The sequence below is a fragment of the Phytophthora sojae genome (genome assembly GCF_000149755.1).
Source record: "Phytophthora sojae unplaced genomic scaffold PHYSOscaffold_6, whole genome shotgun sequence".
NCBI classification, from domain to species: Eukaryota; Oomycota; class Peronosporomycetes; order Peronosporales; family Peronosporaceae; genus Phytophthora; species Phytophthora sojae.
In genome coordinates, this window is record NW_009258120.1 from 470430 (window position 1) to 489950 (window position 19521).

The 19521-nt window shown below is 57.2% G+C and overlaps 12 protein-coding genes across 12 annotated transcripts; 3 read left to right on the forward strand and 9 right to left on the reverse strand.

Annotated features, from left to right (window-relative positions):
- Window positions 1-4: 4 nt before the first annotated feature.
- On the reverse strand, window positions 5-425 carry PHYSODRAFT_513327 (hypothetical protein; the record flags this gene model as incomplete). The annotated part of the gene is made up of 2 exons (XM_009532033.1): window positions 5-45; window positions 119-425. Coding segments are annotated over 2 exons (348 nt in total), but the record flags the coding sequence as incomplete, so codon positions are not given.
- Window positions 426-950: 525 nt separating this feature from the next.
- Window positions 951-1754, reverse strand: PHYSODRAFT_410888 (hypothetical protein; the record flags this gene model as incomplete). Its single annotated transcript, XM_009532034.1, has 1 exon — window positions 951-1754. A coding segment is annotated over one exon (804 nt), but the record flags the coding sequence as incomplete, so codon positions are not given.
- Window positions 1755-1993: 239 nt separating this feature from the next.
- PHYSODRAFT_446560 (hypothetical protein) lies at window positions 1994-2692 on the reverse strand (the record flags this gene model as incomplete). Its single annotated transcript, XM_009532035.1, has 1 exon — window positions 1994-2692. A coding segment is annotated over one exon (699 nt), but the record flags the coding sequence as incomplete, so codon positions are not given.
- A 1102-nt stretch (window positions 2693-3794) lies between these two features.
- On the forward strand, window positions 3795-4732 carry PHYSODRAFT_257278 (hypothetical protein; the record flags this gene model as incomplete). The annotated part of the gene is made up of 2 exons (XM_009532036.1): window positions 3795-4412; window positions 4433-4732. 2 exons carry the CDS (start codon window positions 3795-3797, stop codon window positions 4730-4732), a joined length of 918 nt encoding a protein of 305 aa, XP_009530331.1.
- An 89-nt stretch (window positions 4733-4821) lies between these two features.
- On the reverse strand, window positions 4822-5682 carry PHYSODRAFT_511591 (hypothetical protein; the record flags this gene model as incomplete). The annotated part of the gene is made up of 1 exon (XM_009532037.1): window positions 4822-5682. One exon carries the CDS (start codon window positions 5680-5682, stop codon window positions 4822-4824), a length of 861 nt encoding a protein of 286 aa, XP_009530332.1.
- Window positions 5683-5909: 227 nt separating this feature from the next.
- PHYSODRAFT_334742 (hypothetical protein) lies at window positions 5910-6701 on the reverse strand (the record flags this gene model as incomplete). The annotated part of the gene is made up of 1 exon (XM_009532038.1): window positions 5910-6701. The coding sequence occupies one exon, from the start codon at window positions 6699-6701 to the stop codon at window positions 5910-5912; it is 792 nt and encodes a 263-aa protein (XP_009530333.1).
- A 245-nt stretch (window positions 6702-6946) lies between these two features.
- PHYSODRAFT_514560 (hypothetical protein) lies at window positions 6947-8596 on the reverse strand (the record flags this gene model as incomplete). Its single annotated transcript, XM_009532039.1, has 3 exons — window positions 6947-7063; window positions 7106-7763; window positions 7800-8596. The coding sequence occupies 3 exons, from the start codon at window positions 8594-8596 to the stop codon at window positions 6947-6949; spliced, it is 1572 nt and encodes a 523-aa protein (XP_009530334.1).
- Window positions 8597-8745: 149 nt separating this feature from the next.
- On the forward strand, window positions 8746-9310 carry PHYSODRAFT_302736 (hypothetical protein; the record flags this gene model as incomplete). The annotated part of the gene is made up of 4 exons (XM_009532040.1): window positions 8746-8821; window positions 8904-8959; window positions 9043-9146; window positions 9226-9310. 4 exons carry the CDS (start codon window positions 8746-8748, stop codon window positions 9308-9310), a joined length of 321 nt encoding a protein of 106 aa, XP_009530335.1.
- Window positions 9311-10123: 813 nt separating this feature from the next.
- PHYSODRAFT_351795 (hypothetical protein) lies at window positions 10124-12439 on the reverse strand (the record flags this gene model as incomplete). Its single annotated transcript, XM_009532041.1, has 1 exon — window positions 10124-12439. The coding sequence occupies exon 1, from the start codon at window positions 12410-12412 to the stop codon at window positions 10124-10126; it is 2289 nt and encodes a 762-aa protein (XP_009530336.1). The 5' UTR covers window positions 12413-12439.
- Window positions 12440-12642: 203 nt separating this feature from the next.
- Window positions 12643-14670, reverse strand: PHYSODRAFT_334746 (hypothetical protein; the record flags this gene model as incomplete). The annotated part of the gene is made up of 5 exons (XM_009532042.1): window positions 12643-13221; window positions 13300-13530; window positions 13604-13813; window positions 13895-13997; window positions 14057-14670. 5 exons carry the CDS (start codon window positions 14668-14670, stop codon window positions 12643-12645), a joined length of 1737 nt encoding a protein of 578 aa, XP_009530337.1.
- Window positions 14671-15698: 1028 nt separating this feature from the next.
- On the reverse strand, window positions 15699-17332 carry PHYSODRAFT_302738 (hypothetical protein; the record flags this gene model as incomplete). Its single annotated transcript, XM_009532043.1, has 2 exons — window positions 15699-17165; window positions 17231-17332. 2 exons carry the CDS (start codon window positions 17330-17332, stop codon window positions 15699-15701), a joined length of 1569 nt encoding a protein of 522 aa, XP_009530338.1.
- A 1233-nt stretch (window positions 17333-18565) lies between these two features.
- On the forward strand, window positions 18566-19453 carry PHYSODRAFT_561797 (hypothetical protein; the record flags this gene model as incomplete). The annotated part of the gene is made up of 1 exon (XM_009532044.1): window positions 18566-19453. The coding sequence occupies one exon, from the start codon at window positions 18566-18568 to the stop codon at window positions 19451-19453; it is 888 nt and encodes a 295-aa protein (XP_009530339.1).
- Between the last annotated feature and the right edge of the window lie 68 nt (window positions 19454-19521).

Here is a 19521-nt window from a genome sequence, read left to right on the forward strand (position 1 = left end):
CGCATCATTGCGTCCACTGGAATTGGAAACTAAAATCTGTTCCTGCTCGTAGCATGAAAACAAAACTCGCTGTTAATTTTCAGGAATGAATTGGATAACCAAACGATACTCTGCGTACCGAAATGCCGAAGGGTGAGAGGGACCGTGTATGGAATCCACACGAACAGCCTCCCCTGCACTTGGTATGCGTCCGTTTCCAGCATAAACGCCAGTTGTCGAAGCATTGATAAGCCAAAGCGACGGCGAAGAACGAAATGCAGTAGCAAAAGCAACAATACTTCCAACCACACGTACACGACCAGGTTCCCGACTGCCGAGTTCATCTTTTCCAGCGTCAGGTCTCGAGTCTGAGGATAATACTCACGCGCGTTGCCTCCGAAGCGATACAGCATCTGCATGTACAGTCCGTAGACAACTGGGATCACACATCCACCAGCACTAGGTACTCGCAGGAAAACATCGTCTGTGCTGTTTCGCGTACCAGCTCCACTTGTTTCTCAATTGCGGCAATAAAACTGGAGCTTTTAGCGTTCAGATTAGTGGTAGGTTGTGCAGACATTTGTGGTTCGGACTTGATCTCTCTAGGCGAACCGATTGGGTTTGGATGCTTCAAGGGCGCAATTTGAAGCGAGCGGACGGAAAATCTGCCCAAAATGTTTGTAGCGACACCCTTCTAGTCGCCTTACGCACCAAACCTAAAATTCGTTCATAGCGGCCCATCTCATCGATCTTTAGTCGTACCGAAGGAGAAAGTTTCAGTTCCAGCGGCGAACGAAGGCGAAAGTTGGAGAATTTGACGGCTGTGGACGCTAAAACCTCCGGATTTTGGCAAGTCTGCAGCACAGTCGGCACAATTCGATTTGCCTGCTCTTTTGGTCCCAATGACCCTTGTAGCGATGTAATAATTGTTGCACCGTCTTGGTATCTTTGTTCAGTGTACGTATCGAAGCTATTGAGTGCATCGCGTCGAAACTTATGATCACGACCGATGCAATCAACGACCTGGCAGACTGCATGCACGTGGTCACGAACAACGCGTGCGCTAACTCCACGGAAAACACGACGATCCCTGCCACCCCCTCTTCTAGACGTGCAGACACCCACGCCATAAAATTCTTCAAAAATAATTTAACGAATGGCAACAGCAGGACAGTGGCGATTTGTCCGTATTCTGACAGGGTGGAGAACGCAGCTATCAGCACAATGTACGCCATCGCGAGGAAGCTCGGGAAAGTTGCCACCATCACATAGCGCTGGAATTTTTGCGATAACTTTGTTGTAGTGGTGGTGATCCATTGCCGACCGACAATTACGAAAGTCCAAAACACTAAAAAGAACACGAAGTGGGGAAGAGTGAGCAGGAAACTGAAAGGAATCGGAAATGTCCACGAGCTCGCAATCAGTAGTGAGACCGCCACGAAGCACGCGGAAGTGAGCGATGAGATCGTGATACATTGCCACAGCGCGATAGAAATCCCCAGACTCATGCCCTTCACTTGGAACGTCAAACCAAGCGCGATCATGAAGGTAAGAAACGCATAACGCAACCAAGTACCGTAGTTCGCCTTCCAGCCTGCAGTTGGGTCTTGGAGTGGGATCATTTCGTATACTATCATCGTCAACAGGGCTGGAACTGGAGTAAGTATGCACACCATGATAACTCGAAGCCGAGACGCCTTGTGGCAATAGCTATCCAGAGCGTGTAGCCTCTCAACGGAGTACATGCTCCTGTGTCCGACTTGCGCAGTCATCCATTGTTGCTTCAATAGTTTGAACCACCGCTGGAGACGCCCTATGCATGATCTATTCACCGGTAAGTGTGCGTCTTGACGAACAGAGCCGTTATCGTTCTGCTCTGGCGTGGACATTCTCTCTGGCTTCCCGTCTCGATTCTTGCCGTGACAAACAGTTATAGCTAAACTTTAACTCAACCTCATATTTATAGACGGAATATACACCACCACACCCCAATTCAAGACATTTAGAGGAATCCGTTCTCGATGACGTTCTGGTCCTCCAGCACCTCCGTCGTCAGCAACAAGTTCCCATGCTTGGACATTTTAGTGGCCTCCACCATTTTCATGGTCACGAACGGGTCCTGCAGTAGGTCCAACAAGGCCGAGGTGAGGTCGACCTTGGACTCGATCTGGAACACGCGGCCGGTTCTCGCGTCCACGTACGCGATCAAAGTGAAGGAAAAGCTGTACGTCTTACCGATGAGCCACTGCACGAGCTCCTCGTCGTTCAAAATGTGCGGGTACACATGCTCGATCGTCGTCCGAGAGATCTGCAGCGTGGTCGTCCCATAAGTTTTGACCACATTCACGAATTTCTGAGCTTCTTCCTCGTCTCCAGCGCCGAAATTTGTATCCACAAAAGGGTCCACTTCAATTCTTGACAATTCACACTCGATATCTGCGTGGTACTCGGACAAAAGCTGCCACTGCTCGATGAATTGGTCGAGTCCCGTGTAGTCGGGACTTTTCAGATCTTCGGCGAAAGTCGCTAACAGGAAAGTTTTGGTAGCTTGAGCTTGCGTGGGGTATCTCGCGGGGTTGACCCCCCTCTTAATGTGGTGGAAATACTCGTTCATTGTATGGAACGCGGCGTCTTGGGTCCTCGGTCTCAGTTCCACCGTCCGCTCGTTCATGAGCGTCAATTGACGATTCAATTGTTGAATTTGTTCCTGGAGCTTGGCCGCCGCTTGTTTCGCCTCTTTCTCCAGTCGACGACGCCGATTTTTGGCGTTTATCTCGGCCTTCTTGGCGTTGGCGCAATTTTTCGACTTGCGCGGGAGGTTCCGAGGGCGTTTGGGGCCAATTTTGCGGGTTTTGAGCGGGAAACTTCGCGGGTTCAACGATGAGTGGTTGCCCGGGGATGGTGGCTGCGTTATGAGCCGCGCGTGCGGGTTCGTGAGCAGGAAGAAGTGCATTATGCGCGGGGCAGAAGAGCTCGGGGACGTGCAGGGAAGGGAAGATGCACAGTTTCGACTTATGAACTGTGAATTTTAGGATAGTGGCAAATTAGATGATAATTAGATGTTGAAGCGCAGCGATTGGCGGAGAAGGTTGAAGTGGTTGCTCGTGTGCATTGCACACGTCGAGCGGATATTTGTGGTTGAGTGAACGCACCGGCGAGAAACGTGGGGACAGGCGTACAGCTCCATCTGAACACCACCCAGGAGACCAGCGAGGGGCGGGGGAGACGCACATTATTGAGCGGGCGGCTGCGTCCAAACACTGGCAACGATCTCGACTGCTACGCGCTGCAGCTGCATCCCTAAAGCGAATAGCTGAATGGTTCAGTGGGAAGCATCTTCCGGGGGCTGCTCCTGTACATGTACCGCGTTTGCAAACGCTTGCAAATGCTTACTCAACGCTGTCATTTAGCGCGCCGTGCACTGATGAAGCTTGAAAGCACCTCTCTAAGGATGTCTTCTCCCTTCCTGAAGTCGACGCCACACACTTGTTAAATCGCCGTGTAAAGTCAATGGATCTACACGTGTCGCCGCCACGTAAGCTGAATGAACTTCAGCACCCGCACGAATCCATATCTGCACCCTCCCCCCTACCAATCCCGGCGAAGCAGCGTTCAACCTGGCCGCCACGGATACGCCCAGTCCTCTCTGCATGGACGACTGGCAACAACCTCGCCCCCACGGAGAGACGCGACCCGCACAAGGATGACGCTAGACTGTTCAGCGGTCCTCTGTCCCTTGGCGGGCGCGTATTTCGCGCCCCACTGCCGCTCTCGCTCATTCCGGAATCCGCCCGCCACCAACTGAGATCGTCGCCATGGATTTCTTCTCGCTCTCGAACGCGCGCTTTCTGCGTGACGCTCCACCCCTCAATGGCTCCGTCATCCGTCCGTCCTGCGCGTTCCTGCGTCGCGCAGCTCTAATCGGACCAAAGCGTCCACCAGGTCTCCGTCGCCATCGCCGTCTGCACTCCAAGAGCTGCGCCAATGCCAAGAAGGACGCGGCCAATGACCGCAAGCGCCGACGCAGACAGGAGCTCGCTTCAGCTCGAGATTCCGAGCAGCTGCAGGCGCAGATCCGCCACCTGGACGAGCAGCTCACGCTCATCAACGGGCGCGACGTCGTGGCGCGCCAGAACGCGCAGGGCGCCGCGTTCAACGTCATGCGCGTGTACTTCGAGCGCATCGTGCGCGGCTTCGACCCCGTGCGGTACCCGGAGCAGGCGGACGCGCCGCTGCAGTTCTTCAACGCGGCGTTCGTCAAGGACCTCAAGACCAACGACTTCACGGGCAGGGACAAGTACCTGGAGCAATGGCAGCTCGTCAACGAGTGCTACGCCCGCGTCGGCTGCGAGGCCACGAGCATCGACGTGTACCCGCTCACGGACGAGCGCTTGGCCGACGACGACGAGGAGCTCGAGCGCCACGTGAACGTGGTGGCGCCACGACGCTGCAGATCTCTCGGACTACGATCGAGCGCATCTTCCCGCACATTCTGTCGGACGAGGTGCTGGTGCAGTCGCTCATCGGCAAGACCTACAGCTTCGCCTTCACGCTCATCGCGTACGTGGACGCGCGCGACGGCCGCATCTTCCAGACCGAGTCCACCGTCGACCTCACGTCGGCGCTGCTCGACATGCTGCAGGACCCCTTCGTGACCATCAAGATGGTGGACGCCATGACCAAGCGCGGCAACCTGCTGCTCATGGACGACGTGCTCGAGGACCAGAACGTCATCGAGAACGGCTTCCTCTGAGTCACAAGCCCAAGGAAACCAACCCAACTGTATATGAAGCGTTGCTGTCGTGAATGCTGCTCAATTATCATGAAAAATGGACCAATTCCTCACAGAAATCCATGCTCAATGACGTTTTGGTCCTCTCGGACGTCTTCACGCAGTAGCAGGTTCCCGCGCTTGTTCATGGTGGTCGAGTTGACCATCTGCACGGTCACGAAAGGGTCTTGGAGCAGGTCCATGAGCGCGGACGTGAGATCGATCTTGGACTCGAGCTGGAAGACGCGCCCAGTTCCGACGTCCACGTACGCGATCAAAGTGAAGCTGAAGCTGTACCGCTTCCCCATGAGCGACTGCGCCAACACCTCGTCGGCCAGGATGTGCGGGAACACGCTCTCGATAGTCGCTCGCGAGATCTCGAGCGTCGTGACGCCGTGCGTCCTCACCACCTGGACGTCCCTCCCCTCTGCCTGAAGCTGCTCGTAGTGGTCTACCAGCTCCACGCTGTCGAGCTGGCACACGACGCTCTTGTGGTACACGGAGAGCAGTTCCCACTGCTTCATGAGGTGCTCAATCCCCGTAAAGTCCGGCGTCTTGAGCCCTTCATCGAACGTCGAGAGGAGGAAGTTCCTGGTCTCCGCTGCCTGTCGAGGGGCTCCAATGGGGTCGTAGCCTCGCGCCATGCAGCGGTAATACGTCTCCATGACCCGCAACGCCGCTGCTTGTGCGTGCTGATGAGTAACTAGCCCCCGTGCGTTGAAGAGCGTGAGCCGTCGGTCCAATTCGTGGATCTGCTCCTGAAGTCGTCGGGTCTGTGCGAGTCCCTCTTTGATCTTGCGGAGCCGCAGCTTCTTGGAGTTGGCGCAGTTCTTGGACTGCACGCGACGGTGAGCGTGAAGGGCCTTGGTGCCTACTGGCACAGGCCTCGCCTTCCTGCGAGGAGAGCTCGACAGCAGCCACTTGCTGAACATGACGAACGTCGTACTATGAGAGACGGTACGGGAATGGCCCACCAAGCATCCGTTACTAGACCCATCGAAGGAAGGAAGGATCTCATGAGATGCGAATTGGCGAACGACTTTAAGTCCATTGATCATCGACGTCTTTCACGCTACGTGGACACGCACTGGTCTCTCCTTCTGGATGCTGGGGGCTCTAGCCAGCTGCGGGTAACTATTTGGCCAGGGGGCTAACTGACTCAGACCCACTGGTTCTTGACGATGTCCAGGCGACCATCGATCACGGTCTTCCGGTACGGGAGGTGGCGTGGAGTTGATGAACCTTCAGCGTCTTCGTCGTCGCTGTCGTTGAGAGGCAGCGCGTTGACAAGCAGCAATCGCTCATGACTACCGCAAGTCGTCTCGGCGAATCCACACTGGCTCGGCTTCCTCTTGGTTTGACGCTCATCGAGGGAAAACTCTGAGCGCTGGATCTCCTTGCGTCGTTCCTCCTCCAAGTCGGTGACGGAAGACAGCGAGCTCGATATGCTGGTGCCGGAGAAAGCGGGAGATCGCGAGGTGGCGCGTGGACGCTTGAGATCGTGGCTCTGTCGTGGACTTGAGGCGCGATGTCTGGTCGGTGTTGTGTCGGTCGCAGCAGACGCCACCTTGGAGCGGTTCCTCCAGGCCGTCAGCTCTTGCTGGGCAAGCGTGTAGCATCCTCGAAGAGTTCTCGCTGCGCTGTTCGTGGCTTGACTTCTCCACTGCGTGAACTGGTGACGACGGACCGCAAACACTCGTCGGCCTCCGTCGAAGCGCAGCCTTACGCGCTTCTTGCCAAGTGTTGTCGGCCGATCAGCGCTACCCTCTTCCTGCTCTCGCTCTACAAAGCTGTCGTCTAACACGCATATCTCGCTGTTGATACGAGTCGCCTCCGCTGTCTCTGGCGCTTCTTCGCTGGTTGCCATGCTCGACGCGCGGTTCCTCTGTCGCTTCGACCGCGCTAGCTCCACCATTGCTCGCAGCGCTACCACGGGGCCTACCATCCGCATGCTGAAGGAGTGTTGCCACCTTGGTCAACGGAAGGGAAGTGATGCCGAGCGCGAATAAGGATTTCGAGGAAAGGACGCAATGCTGAGGACTTGGTTGGGGGTCCTCGCGAGACAATGCACAGCATGGCCAGCCTCTCTCTGCAGTCAGGAGCAAGAAGATGAAAGGACGACTACAATGACGTAGATAAGCACGCACGGATCAAAATTCCATAATGAGTTGGCGTTACCTGAAGCGCAGTAGACATCTACGCGAGCATTGCTAGGCGCTTGGCGCGGATTTCCAGTACGTTCGGTAAACGCAGCGATTCTTCCTCATTGTCTTCTTTGCTGGCAGCTTGATGAGCAGTCATTTGATTTCGTCTCTCAGTTTGAAGAGCCTTGGCGGTGCCATTCAGAGCTTCTACACTCGCACTGCCACTGCTTGCGTTACTTGCCACCTCGGGGTCCAGTTCGCGACGCACACCACGCTGTCGGAGACTCTCCTTGCTCCGACGCAGCCCTTCGTCGAATTCCTCAGCCGAGATCGTGAGTAGCGATCCGTCCACCTCCTCGAGAAACGCCACGCTTGACACCAAGTGCGTGAAAAAGTAGCCAGGCTCTGACACCAACTTGCTCGGACTCCGGTACTCCAAGATGTAGGCGACGTTCCGCTTGAGCTCCGCCGGGTTGGCGCGTAACACCACGTAGATCAGCGCGGGCAAAAATTCGTCCGCGGACGGGAACCGGCCTCCGTTCTGCGACTTGAGGAAGATCGTCAGCTCCTGGCACACGCGCAGCACGGCGTCCATCTTGCGTCGAGGACTGGGGCATAGCGTCATTGCTTCCAATTGGCTCGACAAACGAAGCCATGTTTGCTCCTGCTCTTCAGTCTTCGGCACGGGCAGATCTAGATGCTTGAAGGTGACGAAACCCAGCAAACTCAGGCGTTCATGCAGCGCTTCATCTTGCAGCGCAACTTCGTCGGACGGAGTCAGCGTCTTGGCATACAGCTTCTCCATCAAGAACGCCTCCAGCACTTCGTGCAGCAGGCCCACTCCGTACTCGTCTCTCACGTGCAGGAACCTGCTCTGTGACTGCATCTGCGTCTGCACCTGTAACTCCTCACCCTCCTCATCTCCACGCAGCAGCTTCCTGAGCTTGCCACTGTGCTTGATCTGCTCCACGAGCTTCTTGACAAAGTCCTGCACCTTCCCGCCGGGTCGATCTCTGGTCGCGATGGCTCTCAGCATGAGCGGCAGGTCCCAGAGCTCCGCGCGCTTGACGAACGACTGGATACGGTACACCAGCTCGGCCGCCTGCGTGTTCTTCAGCAGCGCCACCAGCTCCCTGAAGCCCACCAGAAAGGCCATCTCCCGGTCGTGGCCCGTCAACTTCCTCGTCCTCGGGCTGTGCGAGCGCTGCCACTGATCCAGCAGCGCCTCCTGCTCGCGCAGCTCCTGGAACAGCGTGCAGTAGCGTCTGGTAGAGTTCGGAGCGTCCGCAGCGGTCTCTGCCGCCTCTTCCGTGAGCTGCATGTCGTTGGCCAAGATCTTGAGCTTGAGCTCGTCCAGACTGGCGAAAAACCTGCTCAGCTCCTCGTTGACGCCCTCCAGAGCGTCACGACAATGGCTGGGGATGGCTGAGACTGCTAGAGATCCAGGAAACTCGCTGGAACCAGCTGAAAGCGCCTGGTTTCGTCGTTCTTCGGCTCCGTCGATCCAGGAGACGCGGTTTGTGCGGGCAGCTAGCAATAACTCGCTCCGCCGCTGCTCAGACAGCACGTAGGACGGCGTGGAGAGTACGGTTGGAGCCGCCGCGATCTCAGCGTTTTGGGACGACCGGCGAGACGCGTCCGCGTGCCCTGTAGCCGACGCATTCGACGGCTTCGCGCCGCCGCCAAGACCCCAGAACATCATTGTGCTGCTTGTTGGGACTATGGATACTTTTGATGATAAGGTATGAGATTCCAAGAGTATAATATTTGAGATCACCCTCCGCTTAAGTAACTTTAAGTACGACACACCAAAGGTATCGTATTTTCCAGCTTGACGCGAGCATCAAGACCATGGCGTTCTTCGGCAAGCTCCTGATCGCTGTGGGCGCGCTCCTGCTGGTGCACGCGGGCTACTACTCAGTGCAGTGTACGCTCCCGTCCTTCCTCTCTCTAACGCAGTCTCTTTCCCCGCATTTAACGCTGTATTAACCGCGTTATTGGCGCTGCAGATGAGTCGTACGTGAAGCTGGCGGAGACGGCCGACGCGCAGATGCCGCCCTTCGAGGTGCGTTTTCGACCAATCCGAGATGAGGGAAGCGGATTCTGGGGTGAACTGATTGGGTAAAAATCTATTTTTGACACTTGCAGGTCGTCGTGGAACTCGTGGCGTCCTTCCTCATCTCGCTGGTGGGCGTGCTGCTCACGTCTGGGGAGATTATGCCCATCCGGTCCAACGACGCGATGCACTCGAGGTGCGGCCTTGAAACTTTGGCTGAAAACGAACAAGTTTTGAGCTCAGGAGACTAAAAGTCATGGTTGTTATTGCTGCAGGTCGCTGGCCACCGTCGTCTCGAGCCCGGACTTCTACGTGTTCAACCACCGCGGCAAGGCGCTGCACAAGCGCATTATTTCATAGAGAGGAGACAAGGGTCAAGGTTGGGGACAATAGCTGGAGGAGACTTTCTTCGAGGATACCAGCCTGCAACACCCAGTCGACGCAGACAAACAACATGGCTACGTTAGATGAAGTGCACTGCTTTCGGTCTCAATTTCGTTTCTCCTCTCGTCGCCTTCTTGCCAGTCAAGAAAGATGAGTGTGCGGGCAGCCCTGATGTACGGCATCGTCGAGAACGTCGCTAACTCCTTGCTGCAACCTTGCTTCACCCCACGCTCAGCAATTTCTCACACGACACATCTTACGGTCTGTGCGTGTCACAATTAGCAACTGGCCTGAAGTTGTGTCGTGGTGTCGAATGCGTCGAGAGTGTGGAGCGTTAATCTTTGGAAGGCGAGGGGCATAGCTCCACCGGTCAGTGCTAAATCCACGGACGCGGAACTGAAGGCCAGGGCAATGGGTCTGGCGGCAAGCCACATGGACGACGAGTACGCCAAATTGGCACTGGGACTGGGCGGGCTTACCGGAAACACACTGAAGCAGCACCAGAACTACAGGTTCTACCAAACCTACTTGGATGGAATAGCCACGCAACAGTAGCGGAGGTATCGAAGGTAACATTAGTGTGAAGCAAAATCAACACGAGATACCGTGTCGCCAATGCGATCTTGAACTTCTACAAGGCGTTCTTGCATTCCACTCTTTTAAACGGATACTACGTAGTATGAAGTTTTGGATTGGCAAGTACTTGCGTACTCGCTCCCAGAGCAAAAGTGAGCAGTTCTATTTCTCCGTCTCAGTTCTGCGTGGACTGCCGTATTGACACGATGCTCTCTACTCGGATAACAGGAACTCGGCAGCACCATCCAGCACCTTCACCACGTCGTTGACGTGTGCCTGAATAACCTCCGCACTGTCGTGGAAGGCGATGCCGTCCGCCAGACCCGGGAACGCTGTGCCTCCGTAGCCATCGTAGAATCCAGGGCCAAACACCACGTGCTTGTACCAGCCACGATGTGGTAGACCAGACTCCAGCGTAAGGTGGCGCTCCAAGTACATGAGCTTCTCGTTCCAGTAGCTGAGGTCGGATCCAGGTTGCAACTCGTCCAGCTTTTCGTGAAATTCCTGGACGTTGGCGTCGAATTTCGCAATAGCTCGACGTAGCTCGGTGAAGTCGACGGTATCAACTCCATGGTAGCGCTCCGCTTCGACCTCCAACGCTGCCTCGAACGACGTCACAGCCTCATTCATCACGAACGCGTACGTAGAGAACTCGAACGGAAACACGGCGTTATCTGCGAGACGCAGAGCCAGGAGCCCCCACCAGCGGCCAGTTGTCACGTGCGAGATGTAGTCCGGATCCGCGAACAGCTCCGAGTACATGATACTGTCCATGGTGCTGTGGTAGGTGCCGTACGCTCCAGGCAGGTTAAAGCCGATGTTGGCAGACACCACGCCTAAGTGGTGGCAGAAGGCTCCAAAGTCACTCGCAGTCCCCAGCACAGTCAGGAGGTGGTCTGGGCCGATGGTGCCGCTGGTGGCGTTGCTGAGACGGTAGGACTCCGTTTGAGCGAGCCACTGCTGGTACAGCGTCTTCTGTTCGACTGCAACGCCCCCGAAAGCGTTGGCTGGGATGGCGTTCGCAGTCTGGAAGAGGAGCTTGGCGATCGATGGCGACCCACCGGCTCCTGCAAGAGGGCCTAGTGTTGTGTCGACATTGAGGTAGGCGATGGCGTCGTCTTTCAGCTGCTCTGCGTTCTCCTCGACGAACTCGGTGCTGCCGATAAGTCCCTGCTCTTCGGCATCCCACGACGCAAGGACGATCGTGCGTTTGGGTCTCCATCCAGTCTTCAGCATCTCCCCGAACACGCGTCCTAGCTCCACAAGTACCGACGTGCCGCTGTTGGGGTCGATGGCTCCGCACACCCACGCGTCACGGTGGTTGCCCAGGATGACCTGCTTTTCCGGCTCCTCAGCGCCCTCAATAGTGCCGATGACGTCCCAAATGGGACCAATTGAGTTGTCCATTTCCAAGTCCAAGTTCACCACCGTGGAGCCATCGTCACCAATGTGGTAGCCATCAGGGAACGACAGGCCTCCCTGCCAGCTCGCAGGCGCTTGTTGGCCCTTCAAGGCCTTCAGAATGTGCTTCGTCTGGCCGTATGACAGCGGCAGCGACGGCAAGTGCGGGATCGTCTTGACATCTTCATACTTGAGGTACTTAGCACCAAGAACCGACGCCCACCCAGGAGTCAGGGGATCTCCACACTCGTTGTAGATTGACCCACGCTGGAACGAGTTCTCCGGCCGCCACGGACCTTCAGGGTACACGGGGCCCTTGCTGTACCCGTCATCTAACGGATCAGAGTAGATCAGCACCCCCGCCATGCCGTGTTCCAGCGCCGCTAGCACCTTCAGGCCTCGGTAGTTGGTCCCATAGCGAACCAGCGCGATCTTCCCCTTGAGGTCGATCCCTTGGTCCACCAGCCACTGGAAATCCTGCTGCGTACCGTAGTTCGCGTACACGACCGACGCCGTCATGTTGCCCGATGGCGAGTACGCCAAGAAGGGCGGCTCTGCAGTGGCATCCGTCGTACAGGCGTCTACTGCCACTGAGCCCTCGGTCAAATCCAGCTCCTGGGCGGCTTCTTGCGGCTCGAGGATGGCGAGACGACGACGCACTGGCGTGGACAGCAGCGTGTAGTACTCCTTGATCTCCGTCTTGATCCCAAAGGACTTGAGCTTCTCCACAGTGTACAGCGCCGTCTCGTAGTCCGCCTTGGAGCCGGCAATGTGCGGCTGGCGCGAGTACACGTGAAGATACTCGCGGATACGCTCAGCGTCCACCCCATCGACAAGTTGCCGCTCCACGTCGTTCAGCTCCGTCTCGAGTGCCACGCTATGGAGCAACGGACTGTCCCCAGCGGCGGCTGAATTCACGCTCTGCAGCGTCTGGAAGCCGCTGGACGTCTCGTACCCGGCCACTAGCAGCACACCAGCGAGCCCCGCGACGCGAAACAGCGAAGACTTGAGAGACGAAGTGGATGGAAGGCTTGGCAATGCATCGGCATTCACTTGGCGGCCGTCGAAGGTGCCGTAGATGTCGCTGGAGTCGCTGTCCATGTGCTGCGGACGTCAACGGAGACTTTGCTGGACGCGCGCAAATTCGGGAATGACAAGCGTATCTTCCGCACGAAAGGATGCGTCGACATCATAGGTACACTCATCATGGGTACAGCCGGGATTGCTCAACATGGCTACAGTCTAGTTGAAGTGAAAAGTACGAAGTATTCTTTGATACGTTTATCTTCATAACCCACAGACGGCATACACACGGGCAATTCCTCTCTTCCTTAGGCGGCGGTGGCCTGTTGGTGCTGCTGGTTCTCGTGGACTTGCAGCTCGCGTCGCAGGATCTTGCCGGTGGCGCTCTTGGGGATCGCGTCGATGAACTCGACCTGGCGAACCTTCTTGAAGGGGGCGACCTTGGAGGCCACAAAGTCCATCACGTCCTCCTCCGTGAGTCCCGCCGCGTTCGTGGGGTCCTTGAGCACGACGTAGGCCTTGGGGATCTCCTCGCCAAACGCGTCCTTCCCTCGCACGCAGCAGGCGTCGGAGATCTGCGGGTGGTGGTTCAGCACGTCCTCCAGCTCGGCCGGCGCCACCTGGTGGCCCTTGTACTTGATCAGCTCCTTGACGCGGTCGACGATGAACACGAAGCCGTCCTCGTCGATGAAGCCGATGTCACCGGTACGCAAGAACCGGTCCTCGGTGAACACGCTCTTGTTCGCCTCGGCGTTGTTCGTGTAGCCCAACATGACCTGCGGACCCTTGTACAGCAGCTCGCCGTGCTCGCCCACGCCCAGATCCTTGTCGGTGGCTGTGCATTTCACGCGAAGCTGGGTGTTCGGCAACAAGCGACCAACACTTCCCTGGATGTGGCGAAATGGTAAGGTGTTGTCAGTAAACTAGCCCCAGTAAGTGCTCAAGTATTCGAATCAATCACTAACCGGCTTGCGATACGCATCTTCAGCGTAGTTGACAGCAGGAGAAGCTTCGGTCATTCCGTAGGCTTGCTTCACAGTGACCTTCAGTCGGTCCTTGACCAACTTCTCTACCTCCTTGCCCATCGGCGCGCCGCCAGACACGAGGAATTCGGTTGACGAGATATCGTATTTCTCAACCAGGGGGTGGTGAGCGAGGAAGAGTGCAACAGGCGGGGCAATGTGTGCCGCTCGGATCTACAGAGACGATGAGCGATTCGATTAGTCGTCATTGCAACCCGTCAAGCATTGTGCAGCGCCAATAACGCACCTTGTACTTGGACAGCGCGTTCAGGAACGTCTCCGGCTCGAATCGCGGCAGCACCACCTTGGCAGCGCCTTGGTACAACGACAAGTGCAGCAGCATCATGCCGTAGATGTGGAAGAACGGCAGTAGTCCGAGCGAGTATCCGCCCAAATCCTCGACGTGGTCGACTTGGAACGCGTTTGACAGAATGTTCTTCGCACTCAATGCAACGCCCTGATGTACATCCGTACAGCAATGTCAGTCTGAAGTCCTCATGGTTCAACACGTTCCTAAAATCACATTGAGCCCACCCACCTTGGGGACGCCAGTCGTTCCGCTGGAGAACGGCAGGAGCACGTTGCTCTCCGGGTCGATCTTCTCGAACTGGAACGAGGGGTCGTCATGCTGGACCAGGTCACTACAAAGCAGCACAATTAGCCAAAGTTTACCCCCAATTCAAAGAGGCTGGAGACGTACTCGATGCTGGAGAGTCCTTCCTCCGTATCTTTGCCGTGTCCCATAGTATAGATCAACTTCTTCTCAACGCCGCACAGCTCCGCCGCTTCAACAGCTGTCTTCTCCAGCTCCTTGTGCGTGATAATGTACCTGGCCTTGGCCGCCTTGATCTGCACCGCCAGCTCGTCGGGCAGGAACATGGGCGACGCGGGGGAGCACACGGCGCCCAGCGACGTCAGCGCCAGCACCGCCGTGGGGTAGTCCAGGCAGTTGAACGAGTGCAAGATCACGGCGTCGCCCTTCTTGACGCCGTCCTTGGCGAGCGCGATGGCGAGCCTCCTGGCGCGCTCGTGCAGCTGCTGGAACGTGATGCGCTCGTGCGTGAGGCCGTCGATGAAGGCCGGCTTGTCCGCGTGGACGCTCAGCTGGTCGCTCACGATGTCCCAGATGGTCTTGTCCGGGATGTCCACCTCCGGGTGCGGCGACTCGTGCACGATCACGGAGAAGGAGCGGAACGTGAGCGGAGACGACGACGCAGATAGCGGCCCGGGCCGCCGCAGGATGCGCGGGGCGGCGGCGCCACTGCGCAGACTGGAGCGAGCGGACGCGGCGCGGAGCAGACGGCGAGCGAGCATTGGTCGGAGGAGGACAAAGGGGCGGGATATGGAGCGACGTGGGGGCTCGGGGGTGAATTCGCGACTGAAATGACGCACGTCGAGCAGTGCGGCGACTTGTCCGAGTTGAACTTGGCGTGTCGGTTCGAATTTGGGCCAATCGGAGCGGAGAGATTGAGGGTAGATTGGTAAATATTAGGGGTAGATATGTAGTTTTGGCGTCTGTTAAACAGGTTGAAGTTGTCGTGATATCGTTAATCAGCGCCGTTTGCAAATCAATGTCACCGGGACAAACCGCCAAATGGGACTCGGAGCGGTCTCGGCATCTGCGAACTGGAGCAATTTGGAGCCCGGCTGGCAAAAAGGCTTCGTGGTGGCTGAGACCAAGGGGCGCTGGAGGCGGGCGGTGTGGTGTGAGCTGCTGGCGCAAATGACGGCGTCTGCTTTGGAAAGGAGCATGATGCTAAGTTGCTAGAGTCGGCTCCGGCGGGCAAATGGATCCAACTGTGCAGGGGCATGTACAGTGTACAGTGTAGCCACCAGGAAGCAGAAGATGAGCGAGGCGGGCTCGTTTAGTGTTAGCGTCGCAGTCGAGGCACATTGCTAGGAAGGAAAACCAATTCTGAAGTCGAACGCAGATCCCATTGATGACATCGCCTGGGACTCGTCTAGAGTCTCCCAGTGCATTAGTTTCCCCAACCAAACACCAAACAGCGATAAAGTTCATTGATTACGCATGGTAGCAGTGTACGTAGACCACACCGAAAAGGTCTACGTTGACGTTGTTGAAGTTGCACTGTTCCCGCGCAGTCCATTTGTGCAACGTACATCTCATTGCTACATGAAGGCGCTCAAGAACAGAGAAGCAGGTCATCTTGGGTGACCACCGCGATGCGTGGTTGTGTGGATCTATTGACACTAACAGCGGTGCACTTTGGTTTTCCTTTTCTATTATCATAAGCTTAGGTATGCGTAGGGTATTTTGTACGGCTCTATTCTACGACGGACTCCAGCTAGCTAACTATTAGCCTGGCATGGCCCCGCGACGCTCAGTTGGACATGAGGTCGAGGTCGTTGCCGATGGCCTCCATGGTGTCCAGGTAGAAACTGTCGAGCTCGTGGTCGATGTCGGTGAATTTGTACTCGTCCATCAAGGTCTCGAACTCGGGCGGGTGCTTCTGGTCGCGAGGCGTCATTCGACGCCGCGCCGCGGATGCACCGGGCCGAGACGAAGACCCGATAGGAGATGGCGATGGCAGCCAGGACGAGGAGAACGGCGTGGACTTGCCACCAAAGCACTCATCTACCACCGCAGCTGCAGCAGAGCGTGGGGTCGTGCCACTGGTGAAGAAGGAGCCCCCTCCGAACGGAGACTTGCGAGCGCTGATAAGAGGCGTCGCTGCAAGCTGGTAGAGCTCGTCCCCGTGGCCACCATCGCTACCGTCGAGGTTGGTCTGTTCCAAGAAGTGGCTCAAGCCTTCCTGCTCGATGCTGCTGGTGCGAATGAGTCGCGGGTGGTCGAGTTTCGAGTCCTGTTCGTCGTTCGACTGCCTGCTGCTGTTGCTGGTGGTTGAGCTGGCGTTCGACTGCTGTGAGGACGACATCAAGGGCATTTCAGCGAGTCGCGGAGTCGGAAGGTCAAGGAAAGTATCTGCGTAGCCCCCTGCTCCGGTCAGATCGAAGTCCTGTCCCCAGAGATGCCTCGTGCTCGTACATGAAGCGTCCACACGGAAATTGGACGGCGTTCCTACCCCCGGGAACCCTGAAGAGCCTGACCCCACGCTGTAATCGAGATCAAAGTCATCAAACGTCGCTGAGCCGCAGTTGAGCTTCCGGCGCGGAGTGCGCGGCTTCGGTTGATCGATATCAAGCGCCAGGCAGTGCGTCGGTCGCTTCTTTGATCCTGCTTTCGTGGTCCTTTTCGGCCGAGCCTTGGTCTTCTTCGTGGTGGTGGCGGCTACCGGGTCCGGTGAGGCTAACGGGAAGTCTCCGTCGAGAGAAGACGACATGAGCCGCGAGAACGACGGAGACTCGAGCTCGAAGCAACCTAATCCACTGAAGAGCATCGAGGGCTGCTGCAGTGCCAGCGCGTCCGCATCGCTCATGGCAATCTGACTGTCCACGATCAAGCCCGAAGACATCGTGGCGAACTGACTGTGTCGGTGCGCGTTGCGCTGGTGAGCGTTCAAACTCTTCTCGAGGGCCGCAGCACTCAGCTGTGTGGCATTTCGTCCGTTCTTCGAGCTTGTTCGCGATGCTCCACTGCGACTCCGACTGCCGCGTTTGGCCGAACTGCTCCTACTGTTGCTGCTCGACCTGCTATTGCTGTTGGACCTGCTGCCGTTATTCGAGTGGGTTCCTGTGGCTGAAGGGGGCAGCGGGTTTCCGTTGCCTATCGGTCCTCCGAGTCCTGCTGCTGCGGCCATCCGCCTCTTTTGCAGGTTGGCGACCCACTGGTCCCGAATCGCATTTCCTGTCGAGGGCTTCCCCGCAGCTTCGGTCTCCAGCATCTGACTCTGCGATTCACACAATGTGAGCTATTATCTCCCGAGTTATCCCGTGATCAAGCTGGAGAACGCACCCTGTGAGCGACGGAAATGGGAGACAGCAGAATCGGCGCGGGGGCCGTCGCTCCGTGAACATCGGGCGTGCTCTTCGAAGCACTTGGCGGGGCGGTGACCATCGTTATTCTGTTTTATCAAGAGCTTGCTTCCGTTTCTTTACTCGTCGCTCGACGGCTTTCGGTGCAACTCAAAATACAAGTGGCAGTCCGGCGCGGCAGATAGACGATGAGTTCGGATGTGAGCGAGGTCAACGGGGCCGAGTGCACAGTGCAAAGCGAGGAACTGCTGGCTTGAGGATTCCGATGGGAAGTTTCGGGTGTGCGCCGTCCCATTGGAGCGCTGCTAGTGACCATGAGCGCAGGCCTCGTTTCACACAGGGAGGTGAACGAAACTTGAAACGACTCGATGGAAAAGTGGCCTCGTCGCGGGCAAGTACTTCTGCAACACGCACAACTACACGATAGATAGGGCGGTAATGCTGGCCGATCCGTTACGCCGCTGCTTCAGTTCGTTACGTCGACTTTATGGGACCTCGCCCGAGTCAAGCCGTTGAGATGCAGGCAAGAAGTAGGAAGCGAGGGCTCAATTCAGGACAGTGAGCATGGGGAAGGAAACCGGTGTGTTTTCTTCCGAGCTTTCTGTCCTCCTTCCCGGTCGGGGCCCCTGCCACTCTCTCGACGTGGCTTTCGTGGCTTCTCATGGGCCCCCAGACACGCCACTAACGAAGTTATCGTTCGCCTTTGTGGTAGGTGTTAACGGCACTATCCTGCGGGTCATTAGGTCAAGGGATAAGATCTCACGCGCACCGTTGAACGTTGGCGCTCGATCAAGACCCGAGCCGGGCCGGCTGAGCGACGCGGCACCTGGCCCACACACGGGGAATTCAATAGTCCACGGCGCTAGACCCACGGGCTGCACTTGGCCGAGGCCGTTTTCGCCCCGGTACTTCACCAGCAGCAGGCCGTTAGTAGAGCCGCTCGAGGAAACGATCCCCTCACCACTCACCAGTTCGTTCACTGGCAAGCAACGTGACATGGAGAAGGGCCGCCCCAGTCACTCACCTTGAAGGCAACGGCGAGCGCTGGTAAGCCAGCGCTGCCACACGGGCACACGCTAGCGGAATGTAGCAGCGCCGGACTAAAAAGTTCGTTACAGCCGAGAGATGGCTACATTCCGACAACTTCAACATGCTCGTCGAGCATCGAAACGTCGAATGACTACCCTGTAGGAGATTAATGACTGCCAGGTAGTCATGTGAGCGCCAATGACTACTCCGTAGACAAGACTTTACTTCCAGGTAGATGCTACCCTACAGCTTCTCCAGTCGCCAAGACCCCCCCCCCGTCTTGACCATGCCAGGCCTGACCCCCGAGCAGCTCGCGGCCTTCGAGCGCGACGGCTTCCTCGTGATCCCTCGGGCGCTGTCGCACGCTGTCTGCGATGAGCTGCGCGCCAAGGCGGGCGAGTACGTGGCGCAGTGCGACGTGAACGCGCACCGCTCCATCTTCACCACGAACGAGCAGACGCGCCGCATGAACGACGAGTACTTCCTCGAGTCGGGCGACAAGATCCGCTACTTCTTCGAGGAGCACGCGTTCGAGGCCGACCGCAAGACGCTGGCCGTGCCGCTGGATGTAGCCATCAACAAGATCGGCCACAACCTGCACAACCTCGACCCCGTCTTCCACAAGGTCAGCTACGCGCCGGAGGTCACGGACATCCTCAAGTCGCTGGGCTACGTGCGCCCCATGGCCGTGCAGTCCATGTACATCTTCAAGCAGCCGAGTATCGGCGGGGAGGTCAAGCCCCACCAGGACGGCAGCTACCTCTACACGGAGCCGCAGTCCGTCGTGGGCTTCTGGTGGGCGCTCGAGGACTGCACGCTCGAGAACGGCTGTCTGCACGGCGTCCCGGGCTCGCACTTGACGGTGCCCGTGCGTCAGAGGCTCAGAAGGACGACCAAGGAGCAGCAGGAGCAGAATGGTGGTTTGCTGCTGGAGAACGTACCGGAGACAGTTGAGCCCTTTGATGTGAGGAAGAGCCAACCGCTGATCACGAACAAGGGGGACTTGGTGCTGTTGCACAGCTCCTTCGTGCACTACAGCGAGGCCAACAAGTCCCCGCACTCGCGCCACGCCTACTCGATCCACGTCGTGGAGAGCCACAGTGTGGCCTACCCCGCGGACAACTGGCTGCAGACCACGGGCAACGTGCCCTTCAAGCCCATGTACGAGAGCTAACATCTTACGGTATGAATGTGAGTGCAAGTTTGAGGAGTGGAGCAGAGTGGTTAATGAGAAACACGAGC